The following is a 16,298-nucleotide window of genomic DNA, read 5'->3' on the forward strand; positions in this document are numbered from 1 at the left end:
TACCATGGCATAATCTCATTTGTGAAAAATAAAAGGTACACACATATAAACACACACACACACATATATATACCTTTTATATTTCATATATATGTGTTTTTTATTTTTCACAAATGTGGTATATGTGTGTGTGTGTGTGTGTGTGTGTGTGTGTGTGTGTGTGAAAAGGAAATCTTTCTGAAAAGGAAAAACAAGGAAATAGGGAGGTTGACAATGCACATTATACATTTCTGTTTTGCTATAATGAATATATATCACTGTTACTTTTAAAGACAATTTTTTGAAGCTAAAAACTCTCAAAATTAAAAAAAAGAGATTTTTTTTTGGAATTAGGATTGCAAAACTTTCTTAAAAGCCCCACCTGTTTCTAAAGGTGTATTTTTTTAATTTTAAAATTTGTGGAAGTAATCAGTCATCTTAATAATTGTGCATGTTATTTAATATGCAAAATTGAGGCATCTCATAAGTTGGGTCAATAAATCAAGAATCAAATCAGTAAGAGACTATGGCAGCCAGATCAATATGATTGGGCAGAACATCTGGCCAAAGAATCTCTTGGTTAAGAAGAACCACAGTGAACTGGGGACACATGTTTATATTCCGTATGTGGCATACAGATTGTCTCTGTCTTCAAGGATGTGAGGGCCTGTCACATAAAGAGGAATAGTCTTTACCTGCATTGAACCAGAGCCAATGAGTGGAAGCTACAAGAAGACAGATGCCTCCAACATAAAGAAAATATTTACATCAAACAGAGCTATCCAAATTGGATTTAACCCTAGGTTAGTAGTTAACCAGTGTGGGGCCAAGGATAGGAGAAGCTGAAGTAGATCAGGGGTCCTAAACACAAATGTTACTAGGGGTCAGGTGAGTAATGAATAAGCGCAAAGAACTTAGCGTAAACATGAAGGTGCAGTAGCAAACTTAAGAGCATATGCACTGTCTAAACCAACAGCATTCAGCTGGTTCCAGCAGATTGGCACCATGAAGATACTTTGTGTTGCACAATATTCTGACTTTTCAAAAACTACTTTAAAACTTAAAAAAGTATGGCCCAGAGAAAATATGCCTGATAGTGAGATCTAGCCTTAAGTTTATGACTTTTAAGAATAATGGTGATGCTCCAGATGGATTAAAGACTTAAACATAAGACCTGGCACCATAAAAACCCTAGAAGAAAATCTAGGCAAAACCATTCAGGACATAGGAGTAGGCAAGGACTTCATGAACAAAACACCAAAAGCATTGGCAACAAAAGCCAAAATAGACAATTGGGACCTAATGAAACTCCACAGCTTCTGCACGGCAAAAGAAACAGTCACTAGAGTGAATCAGCAACCAACAAAATGGGAAAAAATTTTTGCAGTTTACCCATCTGACAAAGGGCTGATATCCAGAATTTACAAAGAACTCAAACAGATTTACAGGGGGGGGAAAAAAAAAACAAGCCCATTCAAAAATGGGAAAAAAATATGAACAGACACTTTACAAAAGAAGACATACATGAGGCCAACAAACATATGAAAAAATGCTCATCATCACTGGTCATTAGAGAAATGCAAATCAAAACTACATTGAGATACCATCTCATGCCAGTTAGAATGGCGATCATTAACAAATCTGGAGACAACCGATGCTGGAGAGGATGTGGAGAAATAGGAACACTTTTACACTGTTGGTGGGAGTGTAAATTAGTTCAACCATTGTGGAAGACAGTGTGGCGATTCCTCAAGGCCTTAGAAATAAAATTCCATTTGACCCAGCAATCCCATTACTGGGTATATTTCCAAAGGACTATGAATCGTTCTACTATAAGGACACATGCACACGAATGTTCATTGCAGCACTGTTTACAATAGCAAAGGCCTGGAACCAATCCAAATGCTCATCAATGATAGACTGGATTGGGAAAATGTGGCACATATACACCATGGAATATTATGCAGCAATAAAAAATGATGAGTTCGTGTCCTTTGTAGGGACATGGATGAATCTGGAGAACATCATTCTCAGCAAACTGACACAAGAACAGAAAATGAAATACCGCATATTCTCACTCATAGGCGGGTGATGAAAAATGAGAACACATGGGAGGGGAGTACTAAACACTGGGGTCTATTGGGGGGAATAGGGGAGGGACAGTGGGGGGAGCTGGGGAGGGATAGCCTGGGGAGAAAAGCCAAATGTGGGTGAAGGGCAGGAAGGCAGCAAAACACACTGCCATGTGTGTACCTATGCAACTGTCTTGCATGTTCTGCACATGTACCCCAAAACCTAAAATGCAATTAAAAGAAAAAAGAATAATGGTGATGACAAAATGTACTTGCTCAATGAGATACACATTGAAAAGCTCTTCAATGAGTATTTTTTATTGGATGTTTACTGTCACCACTTGAGGCAAGAGAGTAGGTATTTAATTTTCTTGATGAGTGAAAAGCTTAGAGATGCTGAATTGCCCAAAGTCACAATGCTAGAAAGGCACAGAACAAGATCCTCAACCAAACCATTTGACTTTAAGTCTTGTTACTAATTTCCTATTAACTTCAAAATTATATGATCTGTAATCCATAAGATGGAATTCTAATCAGCAATAAAAAGAAACAAACTACTGACACAATTTACAACATGGATAAACCTCAAAAACATCTGCCAAGTGAAAGATGCCAGATCCAAAAGACTATATATGGTATGTTTCCACTTATGTGAAATGTCCAGAAAAGGCAAATGCATAATAAAGGAAAGTAGATTGCCTGAGGCTCAGGGTGGGAAAGGAGATTGACTGCAAACAGCAGGAAAGGTTCTTTGGGTTGATGGAAATGTCCTAAAATTGAATTGTAAGGATAGTTATAAAACTCATTACATGTATTTAAAATCATTGAACCGTGTACTTATATTTTATGGCATGTAAATTATACCTCAAAAATATATGTGGAATATAAAATACTGCATATTTAAGTGTTGTGAAATCAAATGTTTGTATTACAAAAAAGATGATGATTTAATTCATTACATTTTGTCCTCTCTTTGAAGGTCACACATGCATGATTTTCCTCCGCAAGTTCCAGAGAGGCTGGAAGAGCTATCCATAGGCAGCAGTCCCTTCTAAATGCCATGTACGTGATAGATGGGTCACCAAGAAAGCCCATTGTCCAACACCTATTCAGATACAAATCCTCCCGGAATTTCAAGTTTAAATTCAAGATACTGAGTTAAGCACAGAATTTACTGCATTTCAAACCATTTTAATGTTTGTGGACCCAGGGTCAAGAATCTTTGACTAGAAGACATTTCAAGAAGCTGACACTCTCCTTGCTCTTCGGAACATGTAAAAAGAGCTTTGTTTTAATTTTATACTTTGCCTTTCCCTTCAGAGCATCACATCTGCAGCCAGCTTGGAAAAAGTACAAGAGCGTCTTAGGCAAGCAGTAACTCTAGGGTCAGCCGTTGGAACATCTTGGCTCCATTCCCATCCTCATGGCTGCGGTAATATGCCATTGTTTTAATGTCAGAGCCCAGTCCTCAAACTGCATTTCACACTCCACATACCACAAATGTTCCTTATGGATCTGGATCACAATATAAGTCATTGTCTCAATTGCTTTGCTATCACGTGGTCTTCTAGTCCCTTGTGAAACACATAGGGAGAATGGAAATAAAAAACCCATGCTGATGACATCAGTGGCCCATATGCAATGAATTCTGGGGTTGAATAAGAGAAACAAAACTTGTATTACGTATATTCCTGGACAGCAATAGCTAATATTTTGCTAAAGGGGATAAGGTTTTTCAGAATAGGATGCCTAAAATTCTGTGTTGATGGGAAGAGGGATCAGGAGAGAACACACATGACTTACGTGTTTTTTCCATTATGCTCACGCTAGGTCCTTCAATCTCCTGGAGCTTTGTATAAACACTGATTTTATATTCAGAATCAGGCTGAAGCCCATAGAAGCAATGCCTGGTTGTCCCTCCACCCACAGTGGATTCTTGCTTTTGTGTATCTATAATAAAAACAAAACAAAACAAAAACATACACGTATGAAATTTTTGAAAAATAGCCATTCGCAGATGATTTGCTTCTGAAATATTTTACATGTGTATCTCACATCAGATAACTCCAGAATGAGTCATATTTGTTTGAAGTACTGTATCTTCCTTCTAAGAGGTAATATACTGACTGGTATTTTTCTATGGAAAATCACATTTTGTCTGTCCAAAAATGAAGCTTACTATTAAAATACTTCTGAGATCAACTCTATACTTAATGGAGAACTATTAATGGAAATAATTGTATGTACACATCTTAACTGATCTTTTGGACAGGTGCAGATGTGAGGGCATTTATTTATTTTGTAAAATCTTTTTTTTTTTTTTTTGAGATGGAGTCTTGCTCTGTCGTCCAGGCTGGAGTGCAATGGTGCAATCTCAGCTCAGTGCAACCTCCACCTCCTGGGTTCAAGCAATTCTCCTGCCTCAGCCTCCTGAGTAGCTGGGACTACAGGTGCACACCACCATTCCCGGCTAATTTTGTATTTTTAGTAGAGACGGGGTTTCACCATGTTGGCCAGGCTGGTCTCAAACTCCTGACCTCAGGCGACCCACCTGCCTCGCCCTCCCAAAGTGCTGTGGTTACAGGCATGAGCCACCATGCCCGGCCTATATTTTTACAATCTGAACTTCCTTTTATTCAACACGATTCTCCGAACACAGTCCAATGTTATATAACATAAAAAGATACTTCGTTTTGGCTTCGTATAACTTATTATCACCCAACAGGATGCCCTTCTAGGCAATGGTCTAAAGATACAGGTATGGGTCTCAGAAGCCCTGGTCCCTGGGTCCAGGTTGTCTTCAAAGCTGCCACAACTGCAGGAAAGAGCTTGCAGCAGCACTGGAACACACTGCCCAGTATCTCCCTCTCAGCTTTGGCCTTTAACTGACACAAATGGTTTCCTTCAATTGCAAAAGACATTCCCAGGAAATTCAGAGGAGGCTCTCCAAATTTCCTGCATCCACTCTGAAAGTCCCTTAATTGAGAAAAAAATGTCATGGTGCTTACATAGCATAGGGCCGTATATGCTGCAGAGCTCAGTCTCTCCATTTCTGGTTCTTTTTTTTTAATCTACCAAGGAGACATGTCATATACAGCCAATACACATGGCACCTTCTCTGTCTTTTTCTCCACCATGACAGAGGCATAAAGAACTCTAGAGACCTAACTATTGGTTCCTTTCTTTGTTCCCACATCCATAGCAAAATTGCTGTGCATCTCCTGGAAGAATTAGTACTGGTCCTAAGCCCCTGAGGCTGAGGAATCTGGATTAATTATATTCATCATTTCTTGAGGGTTTACTATAAGCCAGGTTCTGTGCTTGGTATTTAATTACAACAACAGCAATAAAGATAATAATAGCCAACATTTAATGGTGCTTATCACATGCCAGGCAATATTCTAAGGATTACATATGTACTATCTCGTTTGATTCTTGTAACATTTATAATTATTTACAATCTAAAGAGAAGAAGCTAAAGGTCAAAAAAGTTAATAACTTCTTTAGGTCATTCTAATTAGCAGAACTGAGATTTTTTTAATTGATAGATAATAGTTGTACCTATTTTGGGGATTTGTGTGGTTTTTCATACCTCTATACAACGTGTAGTGATCCAATCAGGTAATTGGGATATCCATCACTTCAAACATTTATCTTTTCTTTGTGTTGGAAACATTACAATTCTTTTCTAGCTATTTTGAAATATACAATTATTATTAACTATTATTTCCCTGCCATACTATCAAATACTAAAACTTACTCCATCTACTTAAGTGTATTTTTCTACCCCTTGACTCACTTCTGTTCACCCCCACGAATCCAGAACTCTAAAGTTCAGTCCCAGAGGATGTTGCTTTAATTTCCACTAGTATATTCTAAATGAATGTAACTGAAATATATAGTTTTTCAAAATGAAACCATCTGAGAGCTGCTGAGTGCATATGAAATGTACAAACATGATGTCTAGAGATCAGACGAGGAGTCCTTATGACTCAGTGCTCTTTCATTACCGAAGAGCTTCAAAAGTGTTTTCTTCATAGGCATAGACTGCTGTTGTTGTCATTGTTTTTACTCAATGGACAACTGGTTAAGAGGAGGAATCACTGCTACCATGAAAAAGCAGTTATTCAAGTTTCTATCTAGATTGATCATTTTACCCATAAATTGCATGTGTTTAATCAAACCTTCATAAAGCTTTATTTCTAGGGATTGAAAAACTTGTATTTAAAAAACTGCATTAAAAAAAACTGCATTGATTAAATACATTATGCATATTATTTAGTGGTTAAAAAGAACTATCCATTCCTTCAAAATGTTATTTGCAGAAGAGTTTATAAAAACTAAATAGAATCTAGAAAATATAAAAGCATGCCAGTTGCTTTTTAAAGCATAAAATGCAAAATTTTTTTTGACAATTTTTCTCTATTTTATAAGTAACAAACCTAGCTAAGTTTCAATCTATATTTTGACATATATATATTGAAGCAAATATATGTATATTATAATATGCATAGATCAGAATAAACATGATACATGTTGTTTTAAATTTTGTCTATGGACAAATCCAAATTTTAAAAAATAAAAATGAATTAAAGCCATTTGTTAAATAGAATTTTAAATTTATTTTTATACATTGTGAATATTAGAGTTTCAGAAATGAACTTAGTAGTAGAACCTTTATTAATATATTTGTTCAGAGTAAATACTGTCAACTTTAATCATTTCTTGTTCATAATATTATGCAAAATGATGACATTTTAAAATTGTTAAAGTATCTGTGAGATTATATATTATGTAAAATGGGTTTGATAGTAAGTAAAAGTTGGTGAACTCATTGTTCTGCTGTGCTTAGCTCCAACTTTAGTCTGTAGTTTCCAGGCTCAGAATCCCACAACTGTTTCTTTTTGACCCTTAGCTATCCCTTAGAGCCTCCTAAAAGCTTCTGTGAGCCACCTGTAATACAAATATTTCCTGAATTTTAGGCATGGATCGTATTGATCTACCTCCACAAACCTTCCAGGGACTCTCCGGGAGTCAATTCTGGAAATGAGCTTTCCTGTCATTTCCTATTTCAGGTAGAAACTCAGGTACTTTAAAGACCCTTGAAAATAGAATATAAGTAGATCTTACTGCTAAAATAATACATCTATAAGCCACTGGAAAACTGGAACAAGCATTAAAAGATTAATGGCAAACTATCAATTTGGTTCCCAATACTAACAAAGAGGGGTTACATGAATGGGGGTGTATCCATGTTGCTTTTGGCATGTACAGTTCAGGCCTATTGGCTTTGCCTTAAGGAAAACATTCAAACTGACCAAATGGTGACTAATTTCCTCAACCCCTTATGCCAAAAGCAGGAAGTTAATTTATTTTCTTGGAACAGAGGAAAAAAAATCTGCCTTTATTTGTGCACTCATTCTTAGGAAGCAAGACTAAATCCGTTCTCCAGATTATTGTGCTGATAATAATGCCACCAGCTTGACTCACCAAAATGTCCTACAAGTAGTTACTGAGTTCCACAAGCGACGAATATCCAGCATTCAGGAAACTAATCTGATAGAATTTTATGGTGTAAATAATTCTACTTCCCATAATGTCATTGCTTCAAAAAGTTTGATTTGATAATAGGTTTTGTTCCATATGATCTTTTTTGTGTGTGTGTGGACCTGGTCTTTCGTAAGGCAGGCTCCCCACTATGCTGCAATTCTCTAGCCTTCTCAACAAATAATACTGCAAAGCTGACATCTTGTCATCTAAATAGGGACAAGAGGAGCATCCTTTGAAGCTTTATCTAAGTAGCTACAAAGAAGTTCATCAAGTTGTGGGGATTAGGGTGGGAATAGAGTGTTTGGGCCTATCTGGCATGTATAAATAAATACATGAATTTGAAGGCAACCTTAGGTACCAAGGCAACTCCAAAACAGCTGAAGAGAGGGACAAAAGTCCCAGAGCCTCTGCAGAACTAATGGAGGGTCTCACAGGGCTCTGAATTACCAAGACCAAACAAAAATCTCTCACTTTGGACTGTCCTAGGACTAACCAAAAACCTACAATTTAATTTGGCAAATGGATGACTGACTCAAAAGCAGATTTTATTTCAGTCTTTTCTGAGAAGACCTTGTCCTTCTGGTAATCTTTTTTTTTCTTGGCCATAAAAATGTCATAATATTTACACGGGTAAATGACATCTGTTGTTTTTGCCTGTCTTGTATCTGAAATCTTTTGCTTTGCATCCATTCCTCCTCACTCTTTGTCTTTATGGCTTGGGGAAGATTGGATAACAACCCCACCTCCTGCCACCACCACCAGATACAGGGGTGGAAGGCAACCCGTCCAAGCAGTCAGTTTATTTCATGCCCTTGCACTCAATGACAGATTTAGAGACATGTGACCCAAACCAGGCCAATATGAGTCAGTTCCTGGACTTCTGTTGGAAGTATTGAGAAAGAGAAGCTCTCTTTTCACCAAGACTGGTAAGCTGGAAGCTGGGAGAATATAATTCTGGATCTGACTCAGGGGATGGCTGGAAACGAAGGCAGAGGAGAGCAAAACACAAGAAAGAGCAAGACTTTATCTTCAGGACACTGAACATCTAGGCCCAGATGTGCCTGAAGCCAGAGACTTTTGGACTTCTCAGAATACTAGCCAAGAAAAGACCGTTTTGCTTAAGTTTCTTTCATCTAGATTTCTGCGAATATAATAAACAAACCTGAATGATACAGAGTGGCTATTCTACTCACAAAAACCTTGCAAGTTTGCAGTTACTGATGCAGTTAATAAATAGCCTCAAATGAAATAATTTTAGAGAAGCTGAAGCCCAATGAAGAAAGTTGACCAGCAGTGTGGTTACAGTGGAGTCCTTCATCACTGACTCAATCTCAGAATAAAAATTCACATGCTCAAGCTATGAAAAAATATATGGGAAAAAATGGAAAAAAATGATCCATCAAACTGTAGGGATTTGACAGAGGCATTCAGAAAGAGGTCAACTGGGATAAAGCTTTTCTCCAACACATGGGGAAACTGGGTCTCATTTATTCCTAGTATCTCCTTTGCCTGGGGTGGAAAGACTGAAATTTCTCCAGAGACAGCAAATTTAGCCAATATTACGGTCAAAACACCTGAGGGTCTGGACTCATCTGCTCATGAAGAATAGGCATCTTACCACAAATCCTTGAAAGCCAGTGAATCAGGATGGTGACCACATTTCTCTTTAAGATTATGAAACTCAATGTAATTCTTCTCCATTCCAAAGTAGAAAGACTATTCCTTGATTTAAACTGTGTGGTTTAAAATATCTAAACACATTTCCTACTGCCACCCCCACACTCACTTCTCCATCCAACATTCCTTTTCAAGCTGTCAATTAGAATCTTGTGCTGTCCAGCTGATAAACAATATTCAGAAAGACAGCTGGGTGAATTAGATGTGGCTAATTCTCTTTCATAAATCTCTCAGCAACAAATGTTGATGAGAAGTTAATTGAATAATACTTTTTTTCATTCTTGTTCAATTAAGACTATAAAGGTTCAGCTAACAAAATTTCTGGCAGCCTAAAACTAATACTGAGGGAGTACAAATTCACTTAACTTGAAGATAAAAAGCAAATGTGGACTCATTTACTTGCCAGCAAAGATCTTGGCCTCAGAAAGAGCTTATTGCCGTTTTAGATGACCAGATCAATGTTATTACACAAATCAATCATATCCTCTGATATGGGAGCAGTCTCAAAGCTGCTTTGTAAAGATGCTAAACTAAAAGCATTTAATTTTAAAAGCTACGAGTCTTACTGATTCCACGGATAAAGCCAGTTTTTCTACATCATTGTGTCAATATATATAGTTAAAAATTTTTATGAAAGGCAACAAATATCCACAGGAATCCACATCCCTTCATTTCAATGTCCTCAAATCATATAAAAGGATAAAAGTATTATGGGATAGTTTGGGAGGATGATTATTACACTTAGTATTTTTTTTAGCTTTAACAAATACCACTAAATGTCAACTCTTCTATGTTAAAGTGTGATTTATAGAAATATATGAAATGTAACTCCTCAAGATTTCATAGTTGTTCCTCAGATTGTTGCCTGTGCTTTATCTGCTTCTGGCCTCCCATGAATCATATTTAACACAATCACAAATCCATGTCACTTATCCTGATTTTCTCTGCCTTAATGTTTATTCCAGATTAACGCCACTCCCTAATGTCAAGCCAATGTCAGCCTGGAAGGATCCTTACATCATATACAGGGATTCAAGGAAGCAGTGGGGCTGCATGCCTGTTATAATGATATCTTGGCTGGGGTTGGGAGGAATTTCTTCTAGTACGTTTCACCTATCTCAGTTCTTACTCTACGGGGACATATTTCCAAATGCTCTCAGTGCTCTCCTAAATTACACTTTCCACTTTATGGATTGGATCAAAAATGAGATTTAGGAATTTTGAATGCAGTTATAGTTAGGGATATGGGCTACTATGCCCAGTCTTATCTGGACTAGAAATGATTAGGTCTTTTTGCTTTTCTGAAATGGGAAAACCAAGATCATTTGTCCAGAAAGAACAGGCTACATTTTTAACAATTTTACTCCCAAGTTTGGAATATTTTAAAAATTCATTTTGGATTCTTTAATATCTCCTATAAACCCACAAAATAACAAGACATATCGTTTTTCTTTTTCTGAGACAGAGTCTCACTCTGTTGTCCAGACTGGAGTGCAGTGGCACAATCTCGGCTCACTGCAACCTCTGCTTCCTGAGCAATTCTCCTGCCTCAGCCTCCCAAAGTGCTGGGATTACAGGCGATGGACCTGCCAGGTGTGGTGGCACCTGGCGGACATTATCTTTCTATTGTTAATATAAATCTGTTTTATAATTTTCTCTATTTGGTTTCATTTTCTGAATAGTGTCCATGCTGATAGTGTGAAAAGAAGATTAACTGGCCCTGGATATTCATTTTTGGGGAATCAGCCATTTGTTGTTGTTGATATTTTTAATGAAGATGGTGAGACATTTTTACTGTTTCAGCTTTGGAACAGACTCCCAAATTACGGACTCATGTGAGAACTGTGATGCTGAAGAACTTGTTCATGATGGCGTTAGATACATTACATCTTCTCTGAAATGACAGTTTGTTGTTCACCAATCTTCCCCAAAAGAAGAAGAAATACAAAGAAAAACATTAAATTTAAACTTGATCTCTAGAAAGTGAATACCAAAATTATAGCACAATATAATTTTAACATATGCCAGTCCTGGCTACCTGGCTGCTAACATTTTCGGAGTGCTTCCAGTGCTTTACTTGGACTATCTCAGCTTTATCTTCACAGAACTCTAAAAAATCATCACCATGGTTATACCCATTACCAGATAAGAAAAAGGGAGTTTTGCAGAGGGTTAGTAATTCGCTTACCCAACCAGCCTGAGTCCGTATGCTGCATGACCGACCCATACAAATTGCTTCCTCGACAAGAGGGCTCTTGTCTAACACTACTTGTGTGTTGTCCACAAAGGTGTGCAAAGAACCAAACACACAAATGCTTGACAAAAACATAAGTGATGGACTGTACTTACCCTGAAGGGATTCTATAACGACCCTGTAGGCTGTGGCATGGCGATGGACCTGCCAGTGAGCACACAAGCTGGTCATTTCAACATGTTTGGTCTGGAGATTGGTAACACCCAAGAACACTGGAATAAAATAGAAACATAACTATGTCACACTGCAGACAATATCACAAGCATGCATGAATCTGAAATTAACTTCCTGAAAAATTTGCATTCAAAGCTGCGTACTCAGAGCTGGGAAATCCATTAATTTACAATGAGTTAGTACACAAAAGATAAATGTTTTATCACTTGAGAAAACAGGATGCAAAACATTATTCATGATGTGGTCTGTCTGCTGGTTTATTTATTTGTTTGTTTTCGGATGGGGTTCTTGCTCTGTAGCCCAAGCTGGAGTGCAATGACATGATCTCAGCTCACTGTAGCCTCAACCTCCTGGGCTCCAGTGATCTTCCCACCTCAGCCTCTTGAGTAGCTGGGACCACATGCATGTGCTACTATACCCAGCTAATTTTGTTTGTTTGTTTTTTGGTAGAGGCAGTGTTTCACCACGTTGCTCAGGCTGGTCTCAAACTCTTAAGCTTAAGCCATCTGCCTGCCTCAGCCTTCCAAAGTGCTGGGATTACAGGTGTGAACCACCATTCCTGGCTCTGTCTGCTATTTTAAACAGAAGAGGAGCTGGGCACAGTGGCTCACGCCTGTAATCCCAGCACTTTGGGAGGCTGAGGCGGGTGGATCATGAGGTCAAGAGATCAAGACCATCCTGGTCAACATGGTGAAACCCCATCTCTACTAAAAATACAAAAATTAGCTGGGCATGATGGTGCGTGCCTGTAATCCCAGCTACTCAGGAGGCTGAGGCAGGAGAATTGCCTGAACCCAGGAGGCGGAGGTTGCGGTGAGCTGAGATCACGCCATTGCACTCCAGCCTGGGTAACAAGAATGAAAATCCATCTTGAAAAAAAGAAATAGAAGAGGAAATACATGTTTATAGGAAAAAGACCAGATGCAAAGGATAAATAAAAATTTGGAGTAATTTTAAATCTTATCCTCTTTATTTACTTGTTTTCTGAATATTATACAATAAACACGTAATACTTTTATAATTTAAGAAGTAAATACAATATGTACTTATCAACCAATGAGATAGCCATGGCTAAAATGGCTGAAAAAGAGAAGAGTGAAATACACAAACCGGAAGTGTTCTGCAAACAGGAACACGCTCACAAGGACTGGTCTTCAAAACACTATTGAATGAACACACTTTTGAAAATTTAAAAATATTTTACACAGATAAAAATTATTTTAAAAATACATAGGTTTTGACTAATCTTAGAACACTGCAATATGCAAAAATGATTGTTTGGGGAGGCAATAAAAGATCGTTTTGCCAAGACAATAGACGAGTAAGTATGCAGTGTTTATCACTTGGATCCAAGCAGAAAATCAACATATTTGCTTTTCCTAGTGACCTCTGACTTCCATTCATATCATTTGCTCTTATTTCTCTCTTAGCTTACCCAAAAAATAAAATTACCTGAGAATTATCTGTTGAAGATGGTAAAAGTAATCTTGTCTAACTGCAATTTATGCCTTTATATTGTTCCTTTCTGTTACAGCAGAGAAGACTTTTCTTCCCTAAAGCCAATTAAACAATCCCTCTTTCCTCTAACAAAAACAAATAAAATTAATGTTAATTGATTTATATAACTTTTTTTTTTTTTTTGAGACGAAGTCTCTCTCATCACCCAGGCTGGAGTGCAGTGGAGAAATCTCATCTCACTGCAACCTCCACCTCCTGGGTATAAGTGATTCTCCTGCCTCAGCCTCCTGAGTAGCTGGGATTACAGGAGCACACCACCACACCCGACTAACTTTTGTATTTTTAGAAGAGACAGGGTTTTGCCACATTGGCCAGGCTTGTCTCAAACTCCTGACCTCAGGTGATCCACCTGCTTTGGCCTCCCAAAGTGCTGGAATTACAGATGTGAGCCACTGTATGCAGCCTGATTTATATAACTTTTATCAATGTTAATGATTTATATAACCACACAAAATATTTTTAAAATACCTTATATTAATTTATTTGCCATTGTGGGAGGTTTTCTTTTGCTTGGGAGAGAGAGAATAAATAATAAACCCACTTAGTTTACATTAAAGACAAGAACATAAAACAATTCAACACTCAGTCTTTTAAATATGTTTAGAATGCTCAATATATTTATTAAGGGAGAGAAGAGAGAGGAAACAGGATTAAAGAGGGAGAAGAGAAAAGAGGATGGAAAAAGACAAGAAAGACTAGGGAGAAAAGAAACCAATAAAAAATCATAGGGTCGGGCACCATGGCTCACGCCTGTAATCCCACTACATTAGAAGGTCAAGGCAAGTGGATCACCTGAGGTCAGGAGTTTGAGACCAGCCTGGCCAATATGGTGAAACCCTGTCTCTACTAAAACTACTGAATTAGCTGGTGTGGTGGTGTACACCTGTAATCCTAGCCACAGGGGTTGCTGTGGTGTAAGGAAGGAAGGCTGTGAGGTTGCTATAGGAGCACAACGGGAAATACTTGGAGGTTTCATTAGTGAAACCACAACAGTATCCCATCAACAGTCAAGCACAAGATCAGAAGCACAGCCAAAGGCTTCCTAAGTCTGTTAAAGATGGAGATGATTTCTTTTGAGATAAATTTATTCAGTATCTAGACTTTAAGGTCTCAAAGTATTCCATGACAGAGAATTCAGGACACCTCCTCTATAACAGAGCTGGCCCTATATGTAATTGGGAAATGTTGGGATCTGGATTAATATATAGCCCACTCGACTGACAGCATTGATTAGATTCATTATTCATTAGGGATGAGGGTAAAGTATAGGCCAAGTGCATAAAACCCAATCATTACAATAATAACAGTGGTGATTCATTGAATATTTGCCACATTATAAGCATGTTGCATACATTTTTCTGTAATCCTCACAATTAGCCTGAAAGATGTTGTTATTATTATCTTCATTTTAGAATTGAAAAAGGCTGGGCTGAGAAAAGTTTAGCAATTTTCCCAAGGCCCCACTAACAAGTAGCAGATTTGAGGCTTATTCTCTTGATAATATCGTGAATACCATCTCAAGAGCAGGGCATGTGCTGCTGATTGCACTCAGGATTATTTTGATGAGTACGTAGCCAAACCTCTTTTATTTGTGTCATGTATGTGTTATCTTTAATGTGTGTTTTAAAATGTGACTAAAAATCTTGAGTGATATACTGGAATTTGGGGATTTGAGGGGGAGATTTGGAAGCGAGGTGAGAGATGAAAGACTACGTATTGGGTACAGTATACAGTGCTCCAGTGATGGGTGCACTAAAATCTCAGAATTCAACACTATAGAATTTATCCATGTAACCAAAAACTACTTACATCCCAAAGACTATTGAAATTTTTTAAATAAATAAAAAATAATAAAGATGTCATTTGACCGTCAAAAAATAAAATAAAATGTATACGTCAAAAAATAATTTGATTGTGGTCATTGCACATTATAAACATAGATCATCACATTGAAGATTGCAGATCTATGTACCTACACCTTGAATACATACAATTTTTATTTGCCAATTATGCCTCAATAAAGCTAGAAAAAATCAAAGAACAGTGGGTATTTGAAACAACCACCATAATATCTTAGGGAGTTTATAATAGAATTACAAAATAGATAGAAGAACAGTAGCAAAGAGGAAGACAGTACTATACACTGTTAAAAATTCTTAGGCCATAAAAGCAGTAATTTGGCCAGGCGTGGTAGCTCATATCTGTAATCCCAGCACTTTGGGAGGCCAAGGTGGTCAGATAACGAGGTCAGGAAATCGAGATCATCCTGGCCAACACAGCAAAATCTCATCTCTACTAAAAATACAAAAATTAGCTGGGTGCAGTGGTATGTGCTTGTAATCCCGCTACTCGAGAGGCTGAGACAGGAGAATCGCTTGAACTCGTGAGAGAGAGGTTGCACTCTAGCCTAGTGACACAGCTAAACTCAGCCTCAAAAAAAAAAAAAAAAAAAAAGGCAGTAATTTAAGGTAGACTGGAATAAGCTAAGGATTCATATTGAAATCTCTAGGATATCTATAAAAATTTGAAATATCTAAACAGCTAGTAGAGTAGAAAATATTTTCTTAATATGTTAATAAAAATACTGATCTGCCGTTTAGGGTAATTACATGGATTTTGAAAAGGATTTAGGTCAAAAACTAAGTCAATCCAAATAAATATATTAAACAGATCATGCAGAGATATAACAAACTTCAGGAATATGGAACATACGTGCTGGAATTTGGAAAACATTACATTACTGCCTGGGCGTCTGGGAGTGGTATATGCCAATGAGAAGTCCCAGATGGTGTGCAGACATCACGAAAACCCTCAAAAGGCTAGAGAAGGAAGTCCTTAGAGGGGCGTGGCATGTACTGTTGATGGATGGTGTGTATGCATGTACAAGGGGGTGGAGTGACCGCTCTGAGAAAAGACAAACCTCCTCCTGCTCCAACTTTTGACATTGGCCATCTCAGGCTACAGGCTGTTTGGAAAATTTCACCTCATTTGAAAAATGCCAGCACAGACTCTCCAGAAGGAAATCTGATCTGCAGTCATCAAGTATATTTCAAGGCAAGGTACTGACATCCCAC

General features: G+C 37.7%; 1 protein-coding gene across 10 annotated transcripts in view; it reads right to left on the bottom strand.

Annotated features, from left to right (window-relative positions):
- COL14A1 (collagen type XIV alpha 1 chain) overlaps positions 1-16,298 on the bottom strand; it is a 389,701-nt gene that overhangs the window by 123,894 nt on the left and 249,509 nt on the right. For all 10 annotated transcript variants that reach the window (XM_035277299.3, XM_035277297.3, XM_054246787.2 and 7 more), the window contains 2 exons: positions 11,628-11,744; positions 3,855-4,001 (listed from right to left, as the gene is read on the bottom strand). In XM_035277299.3, the coding sequence (XP_035133190.3) occupies positions 3,855-4,001; positions 11,628-11,744 (264 nt within the window). The remainder of the gene's footprint in view (positions 1-3,854; positions 4,002-11,627; positions 11,745-16,298) is intronic.

This window comes from Callithrix jacchus, chromosome 16 (genome assembly GCF_049354715.1).
Source record: "Callithrix jacchus isolate 240 chromosome 16, calJac240_pri, whole genome shotgun sequence".
Taxonomy (NCBI): Eukaryota; Metazoa; Chordata; class Mammalia; order Primates; family Cebidae; genus Callithrix; species Callithrix jacchus.